Raw genomic sequence first — 25,706 nt, forward strand, 5'->3', positions numbered from 1 at the left:
TTCCAAAAATGTGTTTTGCAAAAATCCAGCTGTTGGTGGTGCTACAACAGGCCAATGATGGGATATATTCCTCCGCCTAGTAGGAAAGTGTGTGAAAGATTTCACGTGAATTGCACGCTCAGTCCATGATTTCAGGTGTTTTGTTCAAAACAGGCCAATCCCAGCACATGACTATAGATATACTGTGTAACGATTTGCGGATATTTGGACAAAGGAGTGATAGCAAAAAGTTGGCCTCCTGGTGGCGCTATAACAGGCCCCTGTGGCAGAGGTTCGTCGTTGGCATCCAGGGAGTGTGTGTGCAAAGTTTGGCATCAACCAGGTTAACGGTGCCGGAGATTAGCTGTTAACAGACGGACGGACACACACAGACGGACAGCGTGCAAAACATACTCTCTCCCCATGCCTTCGGCCTGGTGGAGACAATGGACCTTGATTCAAAACCACTGATCTAATGCATGTGTTTTATTATCATGATTAATTAACACATCCAGGGACAAATTAGCCAGTGGGGCCGTGGCCCAGGGGCCCTTGGCTCTCAGGGGCCCTTCAGCAAAATTGGACCGCGTGGTACTGGGGTTGACACCCTTAAAAGGGCTCATGGGGCCCTTCATTGGCTGTTGATTTTGTTAAATTTAGGTCGAAAAGATGAGAAAAACATGGAAAAAGACAAAAAATTCGCGCACACACGCCCTATGGGGGCCCTGAAAGAATTACTGGCCCAGGGGCCCTCATGGGGGTTAATCTGTCCCTGAACACATCCACTGTGTTCATTTTGACAGATTTCGACATAGTTTTAGTCTTTGAACAAAATGCCATTTAGGTTGTAGTCATTTATTTTAGTCATTCAGAGCCATATATTGTAAATAACCATCTGTCATGCACATAATTAAGCCACTTTGTAATTTAATTGTCTTCTGAGTATTAAAGAAATACTCTTTTACAAGTGGTGTTGTTCTTCCATACTGGTATAGGCCTACATGTTGTGTTGTTTTTCCATACTGGTATAGGCCTACATGTGTTGTTCTTCCATACTGGTATAGGCCTACATGTTGTTCTTCCATACTGGTATAGGCCTACATGTTGTTCTTCCATACTGGTATAGGCCTACATGTTGCGGGCAGGTTGCCCCTAGACTTCAGAACAGTCCTTAACACTTGTATTCAAATCTACAAAGTAGGAAAGTTTTCAAATAAATGTAGTGTAGTAAAATAACTATTTGGATCTGAGATGTACGTCGTGGAGTATAAAGTAAAAGTATTGGAAATTGGAAATACTCCAAAGTAAAAGAACCTCAGAATTGTACATTCCACGGTTCCACCACTGGTTTCTGACTGACGTGCTGTGCCATCTGGAAGCATATTTGACTTTAGATTCCTCTGCTGCCTGCTGCATAGTGGCTGGTAGCAGTTGACTACTATCGTCGACTACCTTTTTCACTGACTAAATGGAAACGAAAACTAAGCTATGATGACTACAACTAAGACTAAATATATTGACAATTACGTCAACAAATAAAAACTAGACTAAAATGTTAGGATTAAGTGACTATAGTAGTGGACAAGAGGTCCGCAGATCTACAAGCTCACAACGTGTCGCAGTTCAGCAAGTATAAGTCATTACGACGGCATCAAGGCCCGCCAAAATACATTTTAGTTGACTAAATCAACTGTAGATGTAGTCGACTAAATCAACTGTAGCCTATAATTTAGTCGACATCATGAGTCTTATGATATAAATATTATAAACATTCCAGGTGACTAAAATGTAACCAAAACTAAATTAAAACTATTAAGAGACTATAGCCTATATGACTAAAACAAAAAATGTAGGATGGAAGAGACTAAAGAATTAAAAATAAATATTAAAAATAAATAAACTGTAAATGAAAAAAACACCGCCCCTCACGTAGCCTATTAGAAGGACAATATCAGTCACCAGGAAAAAATCACCTCTATCTCTCTCTCATTAGCAGGCAACAGTGCAGCACTATCCCTCTCTCTGTTCTGGCACAACAGCGCCCCTACTGGTACTCCTTATACGTGCTCATAACACACACATAGGCGGACACTTTGCTGTTCGTTGGAGTGGTTGCACCATTCAAAAAGACCTGGGTGTTTTTGATTAATCTATCGTGTTAACATCCTCTCTGTTTAAACCAGTGTTTTTTGGGGGTTTTTGGGTGTCAAGGACCCCCCAAAATGACACTCATTAGCCCGCGGACCCTCATTTGAAAATATATGCCAAGGACCCCCCCCCCAGTGATTTTCAAACGTTTTCATTTCAAGGGCCCCAGGTTTGACCTGAATTAGGCTACGGTCCCCCAATTGAATGGCATTTCTATCTCTGGGACCCCGATGTATATTGTAAAATCAAAGTTAATTTAACTCTGAGAGTGTTCCATTGGAACCAAATGGACCCTGAGTTACAGACCCATAAGGGTAAATTTGGTTCCTAATTATCATCATCCTATAACTCTCTCAAGGACCCCTGGGGGTCCCCGGACGCCACTTTGGGAACCACTGGTATATATACTCCAAGTACAAGCATCTATGTATATGTGTGTGTGGTAACTCTCTGTGTCAATGGCTCTGGCTCTGACTCCAGGCGATCAGGTGACATCATAGGATTTCTTTTAAAATTATTTTACTTGTGTATAAAGCTCTCAATGGTCTCGCACCTTCCGACCTACCTACATGACTGCCTGCCTAAATATGTCCCAAACCTAAGGTCTTCCACTGCTGGCCTGCTCGCTTTGCCTAAAAAAATAGCAACTAAAAAATACAGGGAAGCAGCTTTTTGCTTCTACGGGCCGTCAGCATGGAACAAGCTCCCACTGTACCTTCGTCAGGCAGCCTCTGTAGACATTTTTAAAGCACAGCTCAAGACCCATTTCTACAACATTGCTTTTAATTGATCTTTTATTTTTTGTTATTCATGTCCTCACTGTATTGCATTACTGCTTGTTTTTTTAATGTCGTTGCCTTGCTTTTCTTTTTTATTCTCCATTGTTCTGTAAAGCACTTTGAGCTGCATTTCATGTCATGAAAGGTGCTATAGAAATACAGTTTTATTATTTATTATTATTATTATCATAGGTGACACCGGCTCAAACCTGAACAACCAGTTACGGTGACATTTAACTCATTAAGACCTGAGGCGGATTCTACAAAGTGTATAGTTCTCAGATCTTTTAATGTGGCCGTCGCAGACCTCAACACACAAATCTGAAGAATTATGTTTTGCGCCAGTGCCAGGGAACCCCGGAAATATAGGATCAAATTATAAAATGATTCAACATTATTTAAAACAAAATAGCGGATGTACAAACTCGTGTGAGCTTGCCTTATCTCCACTGTCGTGAAGAAACCACCAACTCCAAAATCTATTCAGGAAATGAAAAATATACATTTTTAAGGAAGTTGTTTTGAAAGCACAGCAATACTACCTCATCAAAGTTGGTGTTGCGACATATATTGTCAATTACTTCATTAATTAATTAATTATATATTACCAATGAGAGGTGGAGAGGTGGTGGAGTTAGTTGCTTTAGCAGACAGTTTGAGGGTCCACTGGAGTTAAGAGGTTTTGTCAAGCACTTTTTACTATACTTTACAATGGTTCAATATTTTCGAAACAACACACAGACGTAAAGGGTTTTCAATAGCACTGATTTATGCAAAAAACATTCAAAACCCTAAAAAAATGGAGTTAGGTGGTTTCATCCCGAAAGCAAACAATATCTGTTATTTGTTTAATAGCCAACGTGAAACTCTAAAATGACACCAATGCTTCCGGTTTTGGCCCACTTCTACAATACAAGCTTGCATATCTACAAAATAAAAAGGCATATAAAACAAAACAATATCTTGTAAAAATATCTCTCTACCAGGAAAAAGAATAAACAAATTTGTTCAACACAAATTGCTACGTTCCAAGTTCAGCAGCCTGCGGAAAAACGCAATTCTCCTGAATGTTGCCTTCCGGTATACGGCATGGAAAGGAGTGGTGTTTTGCATTTCTTTCACCATTAGTAAATGCTGCATTCGTGGTCTGAGAGGGCAGTCTCTCAGTTGTTTTACAGTATGGTAAAATGGCAGGAGGGGTTGAAGCCCCCTTTGATGTCTATGTGTGTACGTCCCCTTGTCCCAAGGCACACCAACGGACAAGACAACATTTCAAGGCAACGCCTTGAATCCTATAGTGAAAATAGCCAAACTACAAATCTCGCATTGTGACGTGTTGTGAACTTTCTACGTCAGCTATTTTTTGAAAATGTGTGGTGAAAAGAAAATTGCCCATAACGACGTGGCCCCCAAAATAGCGAGGTTAGCTTGACACTGGTTAAAATATGCAGTATATCTCTGTCATGTGTACTGTACTCTGTAAACCTCACATGCCCAAAATGTACTTTTCAAGATTCATATAACCATAATAGCAGATCTACTAAGCTCGAAACGCGTCACTTCGCGCCACGTTTCGAGCATGTGGATCTGCTGCTTTGGATGCTTTTGTGTGACGTTAAGTACTGATGTCGTAAGTGAATAATAAAAAAATTAGAAACAAAAGTTGAAATTCCTTGTTTTAAGTTGTCCACCTCTCAACCCTATTTTGGACAAAGTCATTATAGGCAATGGTTTTCCTACGATTGCATAGCGAAAATAGCACCGGATACATACGTGTTCTGAGCTCGTTGCTAACAACCATCGCACAACAAAATATGTACAATAACAACAACATGGCTCAAGCCAGGTCCCCCATATACCGCATAACCTTTTCAATTAAAAGTTATTTTTGATACTATCTTGATGACTGATGTATAAGTATAATAACCATTAACTGCATTTTATTATTATTATTATTATTGTAAACACTGTTTTAACTTGTGAGTGTCCAAGAAGAACGCTACATAGTGTGGCTCGAAGGTGCTGTAAGTGATATTGTCTTTCTTGGGCTCTTTAACTCACAGAAAATACATTTTCAGGTGGAGACGTCAATTTCAGGAATGATTGATAACCCATTCTGTTTTCCAATGATGTCTGCTCATGTCTTGTGTGTCATCACGTCCAATTCTGCATTCAGTCGCTATCTTGTATTATTCGGTAGCATAAAGGAGTCTTTCTTTCTCCCCCGGGTTGGATGAAATTAGTATCCCAGAACCTGAAAATGTGTTTTGCCGTTTTACTGATGAGCTGGAGACAGGGAGACTCCTGTTGCTGGACAGTGAACAAACACTATCTATTCTATAGCAATGATGAGTACTATCTCAATAGATATGTAATTCTAGCCTTGACGACCTTACAGGCGTATATGCAAAGGCTGAACTTATGTAACTTAGATAGATAGCATTTTATGTAGACATAGCACTCTATAGTGGATACTCATAGGCATAGCTTTACTGTACTACAGACATTCTACTGCAGGACGGATGTTAGGTTCTTAGCTTGTTTGATTTCATTTTTACCAGCTGAGAAGCAGAGCTGGCCAATAACCTCCCGGGCTGGCTTCCGCGACCAATTTCTCATTGGACGCTGTATCGTCACGACCTGGCGTCCTGATCGGCTGCCTCGTCTCTATAGCAACCAGACACCTTTAATGCCGCCAACAACCTAAGGCAACAACCCATCGTCTACTCTAAACGGTCGCAGCCAACCTCTCAGCCAATGGGATAGCATTGCAGCCAGCAAGTTGCTACAACAACTCACAGCCTGGGCACACTGTCGCGCGCAGACGTGTCAGAAGAACCTGAAGCCCTTCTTCTTCATGGGGTTTTAAGACAGCTGGTGGATGGAAAAGAAGCTCCACCTCCGCGGCTGACTGACGCGACGGACAGCTTCCCGGACGCGCTCTCCTCCGCGTCAGTCGGGCGCGGAGGTGGAGCTTCTTTTCCATCCACCAGCTGTCTAAAAACTGCGCAGCTGCTGTGCGCAGCCGAAAGCGTGCGCGACCACGCGCAAAGGTCTGCCTGCAGGGTCACCAGTCTTCATCACGTTGCGTGCCAATGTTATTTCAGGGTTTCTAGTCTGCGGACCCTCGCGGGGACCCCCGCTGTACCCACGGACCCCCACGCAGGACTACCGCGGACCCCCGCTGTACCCGCGGACCTCCAAGCTGCAAGCAGGACTAAAAAAATGTTTTGTTTGGGTGACAAGATAGATTGCCAGTTTCTGTGAGTGAAACAAGCCTATAGGCCTATCTGTTACCTCAATGAAGGAATATTGTAACAGACACATGGCCAAATACCACCTGTTTTGAATTACTGTAGCACATAATGCAAGAGGCAGCAGGACATTGCTTTACTGAAAACGAGTGCTTCCAAACTCTGATGGAAACATGGCCGCGGTTTGCAAATGGGGCCTGGGCAATAGTTTGAACTGGACAGGGCTGCATGGATGAGAAGAGCACACATCAGGGCAGAGACAGATGACATTCATTTGGTGTTGGACTCAGGTTTTTAGCTTTTAGCAGGACTTTTGGCTTTGTGCAGTGCTTTAATTTGTTTCCACACACACACAATGACACAAATACCACATAGCCTATACCACAGATATTTACATTTCATAGCACACGTTCTGCAGATGTAATAAGGCAGCTGGTAATTATTTATCTGATGCATTACCATGTGTTGCTCTTGCTTACTGTAAATCGCTCTGGATTAAAGAGCATCTGCTATAAATGCCTAAATTGTGAATTGTAATCGTGAATTGAGAGAAATATCACATACACATTTTATAAGTAGCGAGTAGACTCCGTGACCGACCAATCAGCACTGAGCTCTCCCACAACGACCCGGCAATGGCTTATTCCCTCCCACAGTCAATAAAAAAGGCCACTTGCGATAAATACAGTGTATAAATGTTCATGTGAATATATATAGCCTAAGTGTGTACAATAATATATAAAAAATAATAAAAATAAATGTTCTCAGCTCATGAGTTCATGTAGTGTCACCAAATTCACAATAAATTAGATCATACAACGTATAAAAAAGATTGTAAGAAAATAATGTGTGTAGAAACACATGCAGAAATCTGTAACCAATTGAAAAAAGTAATGTACACATGCGCATGCACGCGCGCCTATGTGTGTGTGTATCAGTCAGTCAGTGTGTCAGGATTATAGTCTAAGAGCAATTGTTCCCATGCAGTCTCTGTACTGCTCTGGTCCCGGTATTGGTTGTAAAGAAAGAAAACACCAACACTCGACACCAGTCTCCAGGTTTTCTTCGGAATATTGTATGACACTGATTTATGCCACTTTAGGAGTCCACTAGTACTGTACTAGTGGCTCTCAGACGTTTGATTTTCATAGGAACCCCATAAACTCAGAGAGTGTTCCCTGTGTAACAGTGTAAACGTGTAAATGTTGTCCAGTCGCTTTTTATTGCAGCTGGAAAAAAAGGGTCCCATTTCTGGGTGACCTGCTCCTTTAACCAGGGCTGGACTGGCCACAGGACGTACCGGGCATATTCCCGATGGGCCGCGACCATAGGGGGCCGCCATGAAAAAAAACAAAAAAAAACTGCCTTTTTTTTCTTTTTTTGGACGGACAGGCAAGGTCAGGGCGTGCTGCCATTCTGCCAGTGCCATCATGATAATTTCACTGTACCCTCTACAAACGGTTGTGTAGTTGTCTGTTGGTTTGTATCATTTATGTTGTTCTGTAAAAGTGGTGGTATTAGGGCTTGTTTGTTTGTGTGTGCCTCGACGGAGCAGAGTTTGGTGGGCCGGTCTGGGCCAAATTCACGCGAAAATGACCGGGCCGAATTTTTGTCCCAGTCCAGCCCTGCCTTTAACCCATTTAGACCTGAGCACGCATCTGTGTCACCTCATAGCTTTTAAGCGCTTTAACCATTATTATAAACTTTAGCCGTTGAAAAATAGCAGGTAAGCTGATGAGCAGAGAGCTCATGAGCTCATAGCAGATATATGCAAGCTCATGAGCTTGCAGATCTGCTATTTTATTTCATTTTAATCATGAAAACATGGCACAAATCTTTGAATATCTATATTATTTTACAGCGAACGATTTTTAACTCAAATCTTTCTGAATCAACACAACCTGGCCCTGGCCAGCCGGGGCGCCTGATGGAGGGGAAAGGAACTGGTCGGAATAACGTGTCCCTTCCACGCGCTACGTCCGGCCGGGGAAATTCCCCTCTGTCAGGTGAAAAGAAGCAGCTTGGACTCCTCATGCATAGAAGGAGGCATGAGGTCAGTCCGCTGCCCCCCCCAGGTTGGCAGAGGAAGTGTAGAGCCCAGGATTACATTAGATAATTGGCACTGGGTGAAAAGAAAACTGGGTTACAAAATCGTGGGATAAAAATTTGAAGAAAAAAAAAAAATGAATCAACACATTTTCAGATGGGGGGGGTCGTTGGCCAAAATCCAGATAATTCTGTGGGTCCCAGCAGTGCACCACTGATATGTTTTTTTTCCCAGAAAACTGTCAGGATATTTGGAAGACATTTTATTGTTGAATCTGGTCCTTAATGGGCCTAAAGCTAGGACCCTCCCACGACGATCTCCACGAAGTGGTTCCACTTCCAGCCTCCGTCAGGGCGGCGGTGGCTGTGGTCGTGGGAGGGTCCTAGCTTTAGGTCACACCCACAGTGGGCGTGGCCTAAAGCTAGGACCCTCCCACGACGATCTCCACGACGTGGTTCCAGCCTCCGCCAGGGCGGTGGTCGGGGGAGGGTCCTAGCTTTAGGCCACACCTACAGTGGGCGTGTCCTACAGCTAGGACCCTCCCACGATGATCTCCATGATGTGGTCCAGCTCCGTCAGTGTGGTGGTGGGCGTGGCCGTGCCGATGGCCATGGTGTCCAGGTCGTAGTACGACGCCTCCACGTCCGACAGGAACTCCTCCAGGCCGCCGGGACTCAAACTGCCGCCGCCGGCCGAAGGCACCGCCAACGCGCCGGTCCGCATCTCCAGCTTCCCCAGGAACACGTCGTCCTCTAACTCCTCCTCCTCCTCCCGTCCCAGAATGCACCGGGGCGGCCTCATCGCGGTCGACTCTGCCTCCTCCTCCTCCAGGAGGGCGTGGCCCATCATCTTTAGCTCCGCCCTCCCCCAGCAGTAGGACTCCTCCTCCTCCTCGGGGCAAAGGTCGTAGGTCGCCAGGTTGTGGTCTGCGGCGCGCGGCCGACACGACGTGTCGCCGTTCGGACACAACATGTCACTGTTGTTCGGACACAAAATATTGCTGTTCTGACACGAAATGTTGCCACTTTGAGACGAAACGTTGCCGTTTTGAGACGAAGCGTTGCCGTTCTGGCACGAGACATGGCTGTCCGGGAGCGGCTGGGGGGGCGATTCTGGACCACAGGACACCATGAACGGGTCAGGAACCACCTGGGTTTGAGACAGGGGGTATATGATTAGTATTAACCAAATATATGCCAAGAGCGCGGGACCAGCCCAGGCCGTAGCGTAACGGTCTGGGCACCGGACTGGTGATCCAGTCGCGGTGTGCCGCGGGTTCGACTCCCGGACCCGACACGGCCTTTACCGCATGTCATCCCCCCATCTCTCTCCCGTTTCCTGTCAGCCTACTATCTGTCCCTTAAAAAATCAATAAAAGGCGTAAGCCGCAAAAACAATATCTTAAAAAAAAAAAAAAGAGCGCGGGACCTCGCTCTTCTCTCCACAACCCGCTAGAGATGTGACGTTCGTGAACGAATCGGATCATTTGAACGGCTCTTTGAAGTGAGCGATGGGATCCGGTTCACAGTAGGGAGCCATTCCTTTTTAGAGGAGGAAGGGGGCAGGGGGGTTTCAACCAGGGCCGGTCCTGAGCGATCTGGCGCCCTAAGCAGGATACACTTTGGAGGCACTGGGGGGGACACTGGGGAGGCACTGTGGAGGACACTGGGGAGACACTGGGGAGGCACTGGGGGGACACTGGGCAGACATCATTTAAAAAAAAAAAATTGGCGCCCCCCCCACCCATCGGGAACTTCCCCGTGAGCCAGTCTTTTGAACGACTCTTTGAAAGGAACGGATCCCAGGGATCCCTTCAAAGAGCCATAAATCCCATCTCTACAACCCGCCTATGTGCCAAAACGAGGGAACTCGTCTTTTAAAAAATAATATTTTGTTTTGCCTACATACGGATCCAACGTGCACACACACGTGCGCTTATTACTCCTTTTTCTGCTCAAAATGAGCCAAAATCCAGTGTTTGGAAGGTTGTTATTCTCTGTTATTCTCTGATCAAAACATCCCCATTGCCATTCCTCCACTGCCTACACTGAAGCACACTGGGGTGAGGGGGGGGGGGGGCTGCACTTTGAGAAGGAAAGGAAATGGTCACGTGACTGGGCTGCGCCATGACACTTTCATGGACACTTTCATGGGAGCCAAACTCACACCGGAAGTTCAATGAATACATGGCAGTGAATGGAGCCGGCTGAACCAGCTCATAACAAACATTATTTTTTAACAATTGAGACCTGTCATATAATCGGTTCAGGAATATAAACAAAGACATATAACAGGTTGTTTTAATGTTTTCTAATCACTTGCTTTTCGATGTGCACAGTGCACAGTATATCATTTTATCAGAGGATCTAAACAGCAGCAGGTATCGTTTCTGGCTCAGAGGTATCGCAAGATTTGGCTGACAGACAGGAAACGGTGGGAAGTCTCGCGATACTTGGTACGTTCAGAAAGGTACTTTGTGCTCTTTAGATACCATACCTCTATATAGAAATCTCTATATAGAAATAAATATTTATTTTTATTTTTAAACGTGAAAACGTGGTGCAAATATTTGAATATTCAAAGCGAACGTTTTTAACTCAAATCTTTGCTACTGGGGTTTCCCTGGAACAACATATTTTCAGGTATATCGGGGTCGGCCTCAGGTCTAAATTAGGGATGTCCCGATACACTTTTTCGTTCCCGATCCGATCCCGAGACCATAATTTTTGTGTTAGACGATACCGATACCGAATACCGATACCAGCGTTGTGTTTATAGCAGACACAAGCAGTTTGGGGCAACTCCAAAGCAAACTCCACATGCCCCAACATTTTATTTACCTGCCATATTGTCAACCCCTTACCCCTGTGTCGGATCAGGGGTTAGACTGGCATATTCGCCGATACCAATACGACCCGATATGACCAAATAAGGGCCGATACAGATACTTTTCCGATACCGATACAGTATCGGGACATCTCTACTTAGTTCCATAACTTGATTGTCATGAACTTTCACCCTCACCCTGTAGTCTAAATGAGTTAACCCATTTGGACCTGAGGACGATTCTACAAAATGTCTTCTAAATCACAACAGTTGTCTGAAAAGCCCATGTTTCTATGTCAGTGGTTCTTAAACATTTTCATGTCAAGGACCCCCCATACAGTATATTGTTCCAGAGACCCCCACTCCAGAAGCAAAGATTTTTAGTTACAAAACGTTTGCTCTGAAAGAATATATATATTCAAAGATTGGCACTCATTTTCAAGATTTTTCTAAAAATAGCAGATCTACAAGCTTGTAGCGCGGCACTTGGTGCCTCGCTAAGAGCTTGTAGATCTGCTATTTTTCAATTGCTAAAGTATGACATAATGCTTAAAACACCAACAGAAAGGGTTAGAATAAAGGCAGAAAAGCAAAAATATATTTTTTAAAGAAGATCTATAGCCATAAAATACCTGACAGCTCCCGTCGTGGTCCACGTTGTGCATCATCATCATCGTCATCATCTCCTCCTGGATCTGGCGCACCGTGTTGGCGATGAGCACCGACCTGCAGAGGTCGGGCTCGGCAAGCGTGTGGCAGTGTTGCAGCTTCACCAGGGACATGTCCAGCAGCGCGCGGCGCTGCACGCCGTAGGATGGCGGCGGAGCGCGACGATGATCCTCGCAGTCCGCCGCGTAGCCCGCTGCCGCCGCGCCACCGCCGCCGCACAGCTTGCGCTTGATGCCCCGCGAATGCATGTCGCTCTGCCAGAGAGAGAGAGAGAGAGAGAGAGAGAGGGAGAGAGAAATCTCAGGGTTAGGAGGCCTGTCACGCAGTGTTGATTTTGTCGACTAATACTATGACATTCTTTTTTGTCAACTGCCTTGTTTCACTGATGAAAACTGCATGGGAGCTAAATGAAAACTAAGCTATGATGACTAAAACTATAAGACTAAATATGATATAAATAAACTAGACTAAATGTTAGGAATGGACTAGTTGAGTGGAGAAGAGATCCAGTATTATCAGTATTATTACCAGTATTATTATAGTAGTATCATTTTACACTTGGTTTGCTGAAAATATACAAGCTTGTAGATCGGCTATTTTCAGCAAGTGTAAAATCAGTCATTACCGTGGCTTCGAGGCCCGCCGAAACACATGCCTTTTGTTTTAAGTAGGCTATAAAGTTATTCAACTATGTAAGTTGTTTTTCATATCTGTGCACCTTTAGTTTATGGAGCCTGAAAGCCAAACGGAAGAATGTAATTTTTTATTCATAAGACAGGAAATCTGTCACAGCATGTCACGTGTGTGTACTGCTTTTTGTGCACATTTCTTATGTGTAAGGATTGCTGCTATTTGACTCAAAGTTTTATACCAAGTGAATGCGAAACATTCCATGTTGCTGCGATTAATTTCAAAAGTGTATCCCAAGCTAAGCTTCCCTGCGTGTATATATTTCACTATTTCCGACAGCAAATGCACAGATATTATGGATTTGTATACGCTTCTTTTTTGCAACATAGTTTTATTTTTTTACACATTTCTATTTCTATTATCATTGTTATTTGTAATTGTTGAATTTCCATATACCGGTAGCCTATGCTATAATTCACCCTGATTGAACCCCCTGCACGCATGCACGCACGCACACACACACACACACACACACACACACACACACACACACACACACACACACACACACACACACAGTCTAGTAGTAGTAGTAATTGTTGATATTATTTGTAATATTATTTACTACTACTGTAGCCTGCTATTCTTCTACTATCAAATTTACCTCCTGAAATGTTCAACACACACACACACACACACACACACACTGAGACACATGCACATTACATAACATTCCATATATGGTTACATGTAATGCTGAATACGTTTTAAACCCCGCCTTCGTTTCAACACATCTCTACTACTACTACTACTAGTCATTATACTGTATGACTCACGGTGACGTAGGCAGACATGACTTCATGACTGTACACTTCAACTTCAAGATCAGCCCATGAACTGCAGACAACCAACGCCAGCGGACCCCCACATACCACCGCAGGCGTCTTGTTCGCCGAAGCCACCCCAGCGGCAGCGATCATGGAGCTGAACGAGGAACACCACCCCCTCCCCCACACCCACAGTCAACCCAGGACTACAGAGGATAATAGACCACCCATTCCCACCCCAGCCACGGACCCAGACACCAGGATGGATCTGACCTGGCCTACAGACATGTCCAGACATGTTCAGACATGTTCAGACATGTTCAACGGCGCCACCCCCCACATTCCACCGCCCCTCCCCACTCACACCTCAGCCGCGGACACGCCCATCCTCGGTCACACCTCTGACTACTTCAACACAGACGAAATTAACACAATCGTCGCATTAAACGGCCTTCACCTGTTCCATTTGAATGTGAATAGCTTGAGTCCCAAACTAGCTGAGATCAGACATCTGTTCCAGAACGGTAAGGCAAACATACTGTGTTTCTCTGAAACTAAACTTGATGAGTCTACTAAAGACCCAGAGATTGAAATAGAAAATTACTCAGTCATTAGAAATGACAGAAACAGGCATGGTGGTGGCGTGTGCATGTATATTCACCAAGATACTGAATACATTACTCGTACTGACTTGCAGCATGATGAAATTGAAACTGTGTGGGTTGAATTAATTTTCAAAAATGCTAAATCGGTATTAGTGGGCACCGTCTATAGACCCCCTGATCAGAATGAGTTCTATGATATACTTGAGGGGTGCTTAGCTGGGGAGGAATGTGTAGAGAAGATCCTGATTGGCGACTACAATACGGATATGCGTCATAAGGAAGCTCCTGTGTTCAAGTCATTTAGTCGGTTTTGTGATCTGCATAGTATCAGTCAGCTAATTACCCAACCCACAAGAGTGTGTGATTCTTCTCAAACTGTCATTGATCTCATTCTGACCTCGGACAAATCCAGAATCTCAAAGAAAGGGGTTATTGTATGTGGGCTCAGTGATCATTTTATGATTTTCTGTACCCGCAAAATACAAAAACTAAAGTTTGACTGTCACAAAACAGTCATATCTAGGGACCTCAAAACCTACTCTAGTGAGGCCTTTAACCTTGAACTGGAGAGTCTGGATTGGTCCGATGTGCTCAGGAGCTCACTAGTCGAAGAAGCATGGCTTGGCTTTAAAACCAAATTTACATCAGTACTAAACATCATGGCTCCTTTGAGAACCGTCAGGGTCAAAACCCGCTCGGAGCCATGGATGAATTCGGACATACTGACTGCAATGAAAGCCAGAGACAACAAATGCTCTGAACTTCTTAAATGCAAGTCCAAACTAGCCAAGTGCAAGCGCTTCGACAGTGATCTCCAAACCAAACTGTGCAACCTAAAAGCCCAGTGTAACAAGCTAAGAAACGGTGTAATTGCCATGACCAAATCAGCCAAATGTAACTTTATCAATGATAAAGCCGAGGAAATCAAAAACAATCCTCGGGAGCTATGGAAGTTACTAAACAACCAACTAGGCTGTGGTCGGAAACTAAAAACCAGGTTTACTAACATAAACATCAAATCGAATAACACCCTCATCACTGACAAACTCGATGTAGCCAACCACTTGAACATCTTCTTTACAAACATTGCAACAAAGCTGGTTAGCAAACTGCCCTCCCACTCTGGGCGTTTTGGTGTAGAGCACATCACAGCCTTCTACAAAAACCTTGGTGTTTGTAAAGATGATTTTAAAATGGCAATGGTAACAACCGAGGAGGTACTTAAAAAACTGAGTGCCCTCCAACCCCACAAGGCCACTGGCCATGACAATATTCCCTCCAAATTTCTCAGAGACTCAGCCTTTTCCATAGCTCCAGTCATCACCCATATAGTTAACCTCTCCATCAAACAGGGACAGGTCCCCCAAGATTTTAAACTGGCCAAAGTAACCCCCTTGTACAAAAAAGGGAGTAAATTAGAACCCGGCAACTACCGCCCTATTTCTATTCTAAGCTCCATCTCGAAAGTGATGGAAAAAATAGTCTATGAACAGGTTGAAAAGTATCTTGCCACTAATAAATTGCTGTACGAGTTCCAATCTGGTTTCAGAACATCCCACTCCACTGACACATGCCTCCTCTATTTGAGCGACCACATCAAACACGAGGTGGATGCTGGAAAATACTGCGGCATGGTCATGCTGGACCTCCAAAAGGCTTTTGACACCGTGAACCACTCCATACTGGTTAACAAGCTTAAAGCTATTGGTTTTGATAGCACATCAGTGAGCTGGATGCAATCCTACCTGGAGGGGAGAGAACAGATGGTGGAGGTGAACGGAACACTGTCCCCTCCCCTCCCAGTGAGCTGTGGCGTCCCACAAGGAAGCATACTAGGGCCTTTACTGTTCCTAATTTATGTTAACGACATGACTTCAGCTTGTGACTGCAACTTGTTCCTGTTCGCAGATGACTCAGCACTGCTGGTCTCGGACAGGAACAAACTGCAGGTTGAAAAGACCCTCAGCTCTGAACTCGGTAGAATCTGCACCTGGCTCGCTGATAACAAACTATCCTTACACCTGGGAAAAACTGAATCCATCCTCTTCGGATCAAATAGTAAACTCAGCAAGGCAGATGGCTTCTTGGTTAGAGTGGGTGACAATATTATCACACGAAAAGATGAAATTACCTACCTAGGTTCCATCCTGGAGGCCAATCTTTCCGGTGATAAAATGGCCACCAACGTAATCAAAAAAGTCAATCAAAGAACAAGATTCCTTTACAGGATCTCCTCACTGGTCAGCAAAAACACCTTGAAGACCTTAACAGGAGCCCTCGTACAAGGTTTCTTTGACTATGCATCCACCTCTTGGTACCACAGCACCTCAAAGGCCCTTAAAACAAGGCTCCAGACCTCTCAAAACAAACTGGTCAGGCTCCTACTTGGCCTCACCCCCCGAACCCACCTGCCCACTTTGACAGGCTGGGATGGCTTAGGGTCGACGACAGAGTACAGCATCTTGCAATGGGTCTGGTCCACAAGATTCGATACACCACCAAGATACCCATGTACCTGTCTAAATACTTCCTTAATGTAAACGAAGTCCACACCCACAACACCAGAGGGAGTACAACAAACCATGTACAACCCAGATTCGGCACAAACAAGGGACTAAATTCTTTTCGCTCCTATGCCACCAAAATGTGGAACGCCCTACCAACAGTCATTAAGACATGTGAATCCCTTGACTCCTTCAAAACCGCTCTCAAAGGGCACCTACGGATGGCTGCAATTCGAAACTGGCCTCTGTAAAATCTGAATCCCCCCCACCCCCCCACCCCATTTTCCCTCACTGTATATAGTATCTTTTCCCTTTTTTGCTTCCCATATGATGAATTCCTGTTATGTTCTTTACCTACAGAGAAATGTCTATTTGTATGTCTCTAAATGTTTGTATGTCTTTAAATGTTTTGATGAATTGAACAATGTGGACCCTGTTGTAAACAAGTGTAATGCTTAATTGGGTCGTCCACTCACAGTTGACAGTCTTTGTATTGAGTTTGTGCTTAAAATGTACTGTAAATTCTACAAACTGTTAATAAAGATTTCAATCAATCAAAAAACACTGTAGCCAGAGCCATGACTGTAGGCTACTACAGTAGAGTAGCCTAACAAAAGACAACTTGTTTTAACACGTTTATGAGACCATATAAATAACTTACTTTTTATATAGGAAACATATTTAATTGTTGTTCATATTTATGACATTACACAGGTTTTATATTCGGACTTTTAAACTTTAATTGCCCAAATTAATGAATCCCCGCGATACGGCGACAAAAACAGGTCAATTTTTTAACGTCCCGTTCTTGACTTGTAGTAGGCTATTGTGTGTGTCAGTGTGTGTAATTAGTAACTGTAATATTCATAAAGTGTCGTGACAAGTCCATCAGTGGCAAACGTTAAGTTAAAACGCTACAATGTGCGATAAATTGTAACACGTCATTATGCTCAAGCGTTATAAGGCGTTGTTACAATGTAACAGCGTAAATTTACTCCCACCCACTTCCTCGTTTGGAAATAGCAAATCTACAAGCTCTCAGCGCCGCTTGTAGAACCGCTCGTAAGAGCTTGTAGATCTGCGTATTTCCGTACGGGGCTCGGACTACGGACGAAGGAACAGTACGAGTCGTGCTTTTACGTTCCAAATCGGGCGCGAGTCGAGTCGGACGGAGCTTCTCCCCCCCCCCCCCTTTTTCTACAGTTTTTTAAAAGCGAAATGGAGGAAACTTAAAAATAAATGAAAAATATAGCTCAAACTTACCTTTTATAAACCAGAACTTAGCTTCTTTATTCACCTTCTGCTGTTAGGAAGAAACATTCACCGTCTGGTCTGTCCCTTCCCTCTCTCTCTCTCTGTTCGCCTCTTTCCCTCTCGTAACCAAGTCACACCGAAACCGACATCTTATATAATAATGTGACTCTAGTCGTCCGCTCACTGTTTAGGTCGTCACACAATTCGATGGGTCACCAGCTTGGATGTGACGCGGGGGGGCCGGCTGCAACGCAGGCAAGCAAGCAAGGGGGAGGGGCGAGGGACCAGAACAAAACAATGGCCCATTTATACTCAGCAGTAGCCAGTAGGACAATGTTGTAGATAGTAGTTATATTAATAGTTAATAGTTATATTATATATATATATATATATATATATATATGTGTGTTTTTTAATGGTGAAATGGACAGTAATGGAAACACAAATGGATTATCTCTGGTATACCACCTGAAAATGTATTATTATTATGAATTATTATTATTATTATTTAAGAAAAATCACACTTGTGTGAAGTGAGGGGCGCTCTTATCATCATACATCATCACATTCCGTGCACAGCCAATCGGCAATCAAATCATCACATTCAGTGGTACAAACACACTACATCTTTTGGAGGACATTAGTGTGCGGGTTCCCTTCTCTTTTCATATGTTCCTTTTTAACCCAGCACCTCCACGAAGTGATGTCTGTCTGTCTGTCTGTCTGTCTGTCTGTCTGTCTGTCTGTCTGTCTGTCTGTCTGTCTGTCTGTCTGTCTGTCTGTCTGTCTGTCTGTCTGTCTGTCTGTCTGTCTGTCTGTCTCTGTGTGTGTGTACGGTTGTAATCCACTTGAGAACCGTTCGCCCCACCGACTTCAAATTCGACACAAGCATTCGTTCCATACTCCCACAGGGAGTGCAGTGACCGGTGTCGAGTCGGTCGGACCCACCGTGGACCCAACACGGTTCACCACGGTTGTCCAGAACCGCCACAAAAGTCCTCTGCCTGGGTTCTGCACCGGGCCTCTGCTCATGCTCCATATATGGAGCTGGCCTGTTCTGACATCACAACACTCCATATTTGGGCATACCTATGGAGCTGGCCTGTTCTTACATCATTCTGACATCTGCATAGACTCCATATATACTCCAAAAAGAGAGATTAAATGTTTGCCCGGGACCCACTAAAATAGCAGATCTTACAAGCTCACAACACGTCACACTATAGAGCGTCGCAGTCCCACCCCCTTTCAGAACGACGAGTGACCCAGGAAATGAATCCCAATGCATTTTGCCCATAGGCTTTTCTTAAAGTATTTATTTAAAGACGGTTACGCCGCAGACAAAGCTAACTCGGATGGTGACAAATCATGACAATGAACACAATGTTTTGGGCCGATCGAATAATTTATAAGAAGAAAAACAAAACAAATAGTGTTGTCTCCTGCCTTTATTTGCTTCTTTCTAATGATTTGATCGGCCCAAAATATTGTGTTCATTGTCATGATTTGTCACGATCCGAGTTGGCTTTGTCCGCGGCGTAACCGTCTTTAAATAAATACTTTAAGAAAAGCCTATGGGCAAAATGCATTGGGATTCATTTCCTGGGTCACTCGTCGTTCTGAAAGGGGGTGGGACTGCGACGCTCTATAGAGGCCTATTCATAATGCCCACTCTTGGATTGTTTTCATCACATCTATGTTTTTCATGTCTTCATGGAAGACTGAACTTGAGAAAAAGAAGACCATGTAATTGTGACAGGGTCTGTTTTAATTGTGGGCAGGGTACTTGAAGACTCATACGCAGAATTGGCTGGTGCCCGTATTTGAATTTAGTATTAACTACTACTTCTAATACTACTACAAATAATAATTATAATAATTACAAATTATTATTATTTTTAAATCGGGAGGCCCCTGGAGGCTCGAGGCCCGTTTAAATTGAAACTGTTGAAACAAAGCAATTCACTTTGACCACTTGGGGGAGCCAGTGCCCCGCACTGTAGATTGTAGAATATTCCATACGTGACTACAACTCCCAGGCTGCATCGCGCCGCCGCAGATGCGGATGTGTCAGTACTGGTTGACTATCCAGAGCTGAGGAAGGTAAACAAACATACCGGACGGTACAACAATATTCTGCTGTTTTATCTCATTGTGTAAATCCATGCTTATTACTTTTTTTTAGATCAGTTTTAAATCTAAACCTGCCGTTCATTCGTTTAATCAGTCAACACAACCCTGTCAACAAAACATGTTAGTTTCTTGTTTCTTGTTATGGTGACTGTGGTGACATATTGTTAATGTTTACTGACTGTACACTTTAATGTTATATGTGTTATTCACCTTTATTATCATCATGGGGATATATTTATATATATATCACAAGTTTCGTAGCTCCTTTTTATAGTCATGCAGCTTCAATTCAAAGCACATCAGGGCGAATAGAATGAATGGCAACAACACACACACACACACACACACACACACACACATACTGAAACTGCACGTGGATGATAGATGATGACATGCAAATGAATGAAATTATATTATTCCCTCTTTTGGTGTGATGAATCAGCAACTGCAGTCGGATCAGATTTGTGTTCAGATCATTCAGATGGACACGTGTGTGTGTGTGTGTGTGTGTGTGTGTGTGTGTGTGTGTGTGTGTGTGTGTGTCTGCCATGTGATGTTGCTCAGATGATGAAGGCCAAAACGGACGAGGAAGAGTATTGGAACAGCTCCAAGTTCAAAGCGTTCACCTTTGATGATGAAGATGACGACTTCGCCAGGGTGAGATACTGCATGCCGTGACCCACGCTTCTTAAAGGGGCTCCAAGGGTCCTTCAGGAAGTTTCAGGGGGTCCCCAGCTAAATGGATAGTTATTAGTTACGAACCAAATGGACCCTTACGGCTCTGTAACTCTCAAGAGTTAAATCAGCATTGATTTTTACAATATAAATTGGGGTCCCAGAGAGAGAAATGTAATTTAAATGGGAATCCGTATGTAGCAGAGTGGCTCAGAGCCTCAGCCTGATGGCCTCAAAAGTCTAATATCTCCCCCAGTCCATAGGGATATCCCTTTGGTCTAGTAGTGGTTAAGACGTTGGTTAAGACGATCTACAAGCTCATAGTGCGGCACCGAGTGCCGCGCTACGAGCTTGTAGGTCTGCTATTTTGGAAAAATCGTGAACATGCGGCACAAATCTTTGAATATTACATATTCTTTCAGGGCGAACGTTTTTAACTGAAATCTGAGGGGTTCCTGCCTTCCTGGAATAACATATTTTCAGATGGGGGTCGGTAGCCAATTACATATTTTTGGGGTCCTTGACATGAAATATTGAGCACCACTGGTATAGACCGATTCACAGAGGGGTGCCCTGGGCGCGGCCATTACTGAGGTGTAATCCATGGAGCATAGGGTTGCCACCCTATGCTCCATGGGGTGCATAGGGTACACATCATTTAATTCTCAAATAAGGGACGATTCTGTATTTTAAGGGACGGGTGGCAACCCTAATGGAGCAGGTGCTCCGTAGGCCAGGTGTAGCTAATCAGTGCTGTTGCGCTTAATGGTACACCTCAGTAATGGCCGCACCCAGGAAACCCTCTCTGAATCGGTCTATAGAAACATAGGTTAGGCCTAAATGGGTTAAGGTTAGTTTTGCAGTCAGTTTGTATTGGAGGCGGGTCGGAGGGGGCGTGTCGGGGGTCGTGACTCGTGAGACAAAAACGTTGAGAACCCCTGCTATCAAAATATTTTTATTTTATTCTTTTGGGGGGGGGGGGTAGAATTATTTCACGAGAGATTAATTTAGAGTCTTAACCCATTTGGACCTGTCGACGATTCTACAAATGCCTTCAAACTGTTTTCTGAAAAACTTTGATGTCAAGGACCCCCAAAAATATATGTAATCGACCCCCATCTGAAAATATGTTGTTCCAGGGACTCCCCCCAAAAGCAAAGATTTTAGTTAAAAACGCTCTGAAAGAATATATATTCAAAGATTTGCACTACATTTTCACGATTTTTCAATAGCTAAAGTATAACATGATGCTTTAAAACACCAAAAGGGGTTCCCACCCAAAATGGGCTAAGAGAGTCTGTGAAAATGCTTTTTTTACTTTGATGTCCTGTGTTGATTTGGGCTTTGGTTCCATGTCCCGCCAGATGAAGGAATCTAAGAAGGCTGTGAACAGCCTGCACAGCCTGGTGGATGACGACGACGACGATGATGATGTGGTGAAGGTCAGCTGGAGCGGAGAACCAATCGGAAGTAGGAAGCATTTAGTTTTATTGACCTCCAGCCGATCTATACAAGCTTATAGATTTGCTATTTTCAGAGTCTTTTAGTTCTACTGGACATCTTCTCCACTAGTCCTGACCCTAACATTTAGTTTAGTAGCAAACACTATTTCTGAATGACTGAGACCTTTTGTAAAGTAATCGCTTCTGGCAAATAACAGAAGACATATATAACACATTATTGTCTGGCTGTGTTGCTTTTCGATATGTACAATTTTATAGAGGTATGGTATCTAAAGAGCACAACGTACCTTTCTGAACGTACCAAGTATCGCGAGACTTCCCGCTGTTTCCTGTCTGTCAGCCAAGTCTCGCGATACCTCCGAGCCAGAAACGATTCCTGCTGCTGTTTAGATCCTCTGATAAAATGATATACTGTGCACTGTGCACATCGATAAGCAAGTGATTAGAAAACATTAAAACAACCTGTTATAATGTCTTTGTTTATATTCCTGAACCGATTATATGACAAAAGTCTCGATTGTTCAGAAATAATGTTTGTTATGAGCTGGTCCAGCCGGCTCCATTCACTGCCATGTATTCATTGAACTTCCAGTGTGAGTTTGGCTCTCCATGGAAGTCATGGCGCAGCCCCAGTCACGTGACCATTTCCTTTACTTCTCAAAGCTTCCTTGGTTCTACTGGATCTCTTCTCCACTAGTCCCTCCCTGACATTTAGTTCTACTGGATCTCTTCTCCACTAGTCCCTCCCTGACATTTAGTTCTACTGGATCTCTTCTCCACTAGTCCCTCCCTGACATTTAGTTCTACTGGATCTCTTCTCCACTAGTCCCTCCCTGACATTTAGTTCTACTGGATCTCTTCTCCACTAGTCCCTCCCTGACATTTAGTTCTACTGGATCTCTTCTCCACTAGTCCCTCCCTGACATTTAGTCCTACTGGATCTCTTCTCCATTAGTCCCTCCCTGACATTTAGTCCTACTGGATCTCTTCTCCACTAGTCCCTCCCTGACATTTCGTTCTACTGGATCTCTTCTCCACTAGTCCCTCCCTGACATTTAGTCCTACTGGATCTCTTCTCCACTAGTTACTTGCGCAAGCAGAGCGCGCAAGTACTAGTTTCGCCCGGGACTCGTATGCACCGTCCCAGCCGTCCCGCCAATTTTGATGCGTATGCACCGTCCCAGCAACATATACAGTACATATACATATATATAACTAGCTCTCAATGATGACGTAATAAAGATGTGGATTAAAGGACCCAATGCCAGAGTGTAATTGGTTTTCGATGGTGACGTAATGACGATATGTTTTAGTGTTGGGAGGATTAAAGGTAATGCTCCTATGTATACATGTATGTAATCTGGCACCACTGCCGTATCAGGCACAATTTGCTGGGACAGTGCATACGCATCAAAATTGGCGGCACGGCTGGGACGGTGCGTACGGCGCAAAGTAACCACAGTATACCGCTAATCAACTTACAAATTACATATACATATACTATACATAGTATGTATAACTAGCTCTAAATGATGACGTAAAAAGATGTGGATTAAAGGACCCAATGACAGAGTGTAATTGGTTTTCGATGGTGACGTAATGACGATATGTGTTGGGAGGCACTGATTGACATATACGTCAAATAGGAGCATTACCTTTAATCCTCCCAACACTAAAACATATCGTCATTACGTCACCATCGAAAACCAATTACACTCTGGCATTGGGTCCTTTAATCCACATATTTATTAACGTGGTCATCATTGTATATATTGTATATATACGTCAAATAGTTAAACCTAATTATTCAACATTTCAAACGTTCCTTCACAGAGATACTGAGATTTGACAGTTTATAGCGGTCGAAAGTACTAGCGCGCTCTGCTTGCGCAGTGTGCAACAAGCAAGTATGCACTCGACAGAGTGCAGTTCTAGTTTTATTTTGTTTTTACATTCTCAGTTCTCATCAGCAAAAATAGGTAGTCGATTACAAAACATTTGATCCTGTGTGAATTATTTTTTTGAAAACGGTGTATTTAATTATTAAATATAGTATATCATATAATGAAAATAAATATTCAATTCGTTTTTCACAGAAACAAATGTTTTATGGTCATGATTCTAGACTAGAAGAAATTGATATAAATATTTCTGGAAATCTCTGTGGGGAAACATTAATAGAATCTGAATGGATGGAACCAGAACCAGAATACTACCTTTTTCCACTGACGAAAACTAAGCTATGGTGACTAAATCTATGACTATATATACTGACAATTTCGTCAACAAATTAAAACTAGAATAAAATGTTAGATAGGGACTAGTGGACAAGAGATCCATTCAGTCATTTTACAATATGGTTGCATGCTGAAAATAGCTGATCTACAAGCTCACAACGCTGACAAAAAAGCCGATCTACAAGCTCACAACGCGTCGCTTCGCACAGCGTTGGGAGCTTGTAGATCGGCTATTTTCACTAGTACTTAAACATTTGTTTTCTAATTTATGGAATGTCTTTGATTTATCTTTTTATTTAATCATGCAATTGCTTTTTTGGGGGGATTTATTTTTTAGTTTAGAAAAAATAATTAAAAACAAAATGTAGTAAACAAAAATGTTAGGGACCCATAAAAATGTGGATTTTAGTTTTAGTCATATAGTCTCTTGAATAGCTTCCATTTAGTTTCAGTCACATTTTAGTCACCTGCATGTTTTAGTGTTAGTCTAGTTTCAGTCGACTAAAATGTAGTCGACGAACATTTTTCGTCTTAGTTTTAGTCGACAAAATCAACACTGGTCCTGACCCACTGTTTGGGAACCAGTGCTTCATATGGATGTATTGTTGGTAGTGTGTGTAAATGTAAAGCTGTGTATTGTATTGTGCTATTGTTGATAGTCTCGCATTGCCAGACTGTTGCGTCTCGCAATCAGTGTTGTTTTCGTCGACTAATACTAAGACGAAAAATGTTCGTCAACTACCTTTTTCCACTGACGAAAACTAAGCTATGACGACTAAAACTAAGACTAAATATATTGAAAATTAATTAAACAAATAAAAACTAGACTAAAATGTTAGGAAGGGACTACTGGACAAGAGATCCACTATAAGTAATTTCACAATTAGTTGCATGAAAAAAAGGCCAGCCAAAATACATTTTAGTCGACTAAATCAGCTGTAGATTTAGTCTTATGATATTTAGTCAACTAAAACTAGACACTAAGACATTCCAGGTGACTAAAATGTGACTGAAACTAAAAACTATTCAAAAGCTATTCAAGAGACTGATTAAAACTAAAATCAAAATTTGCTGCCAAAAACAACACTGCTCGCAATCTTCAAATGCTTCTTTCATACAGTCTGGAGCAACGGAAGCTCTGATCATGATTAAAATATAAATGCTTCCTTCATACAGTCTGGAGCAACGGAAGCTCTGATCATGATTAAAATATAAATGCTTCCTTCATACAGTCTGGAGCAACGGATGCTCTGATCATGATTAAAATATACTGTAAATGCTTCTGTCATACAGTCTGGAGCAACGGAAGCTCTGATCATGATTAAAATATAAATGCTTCCTTCATACAGTCTGGAGCAACGGAAGCTCTGATCATGATTAAAATATAAATGCTTCCTTCATACAGTCTGGAGCAACGGATGCTCTGATCATGATTAAAATATACTGTAAATGCTTCTGTCATACAGTCTGGAGCAACGGAAGCTCTGATCATGATTACAATATAAATGCTTCCGTCATACAGTCTGGAGCAACGGAAGCTCTGATCATGATTACAATATAAATGCTTCCGTCATACAGTCTGGAGCAACGGAAGCTCTGATCATGATTAAAATATAAATGCTTCCGTCATACAGTCTGGAGCAACGGAAGCTCTGATCATGATTAAAATATAAATG

At 43.1% G+C, this 25,706-nt stretch overlaps 2 protein-coding genes across 2 annotated transcripts in view; one reads left to right on the forward strand and one right to left on the reverse strand.

Moving 5' to 3' along the window:
- Positions 1-8,724: 8,724 nt before the first annotated feature.
- Positions 8,725-17,637, reverse strand: LOC310876472 (uncharacterized protein). Its single transcript, XM_083790015.1, has 3 exons — positions 17,532-17,637; positions 11,666-11,956; positions 8,725-9,356 (listed from the first exon to the last, which is right to left on the reverse strand). Exons 2-3 carry the CDS (start codon positions 11,948-11,950, stop codon positions 8,739-8,741), a joined length of 903 nt encoding a protein of 300 aa, XP_083646141.1. The 5' UTR covers positions 11,951-11,956; positions 17,532-17,637; the 3' UTR covers positions 8,725-8,738.
- Positions 17,638-19,597: 1,960 nt separating this feature from the next.
- vipas39 (VPS33B interacting protein, apical-basolateral polarity regulator, spe-39 homolog) overlaps positions 19,598-25,706 on the forward strand; it is a 32,567-nt gene continuing 26,458 nt past the window's right edge. The window contains exons 1-3 of the mRNA XM_083790880.1: positions 19,598-19,625; positions 20,220-20,312; positions 21,695-21,800. Of these exons, the coding sequence (XP_083647006.1) occupies positions 20,220-20,312; positions 21,695-21,800 (199 nt within the window). The 5' untranslated portion in view covers positions 19,598-19,625. The remainder of the gene's footprint in view (positions 19,626-20,219; positions 20,313-21,694; positions 21,801-25,706) is intronic.

The sequence above is a fragment of the Protomyctophum parallelum genome (assembly GCF_964188405.1).
Source record: "Protomyctophum parallelum genome assembly, chromosome: 19".
Lineage (NCBI taxonomy): Eukaryota > Metazoa > Chordata > Actinopteri > Myctophiformes > Myctophidae > Protomyctophum > Protomyctophum parallelum.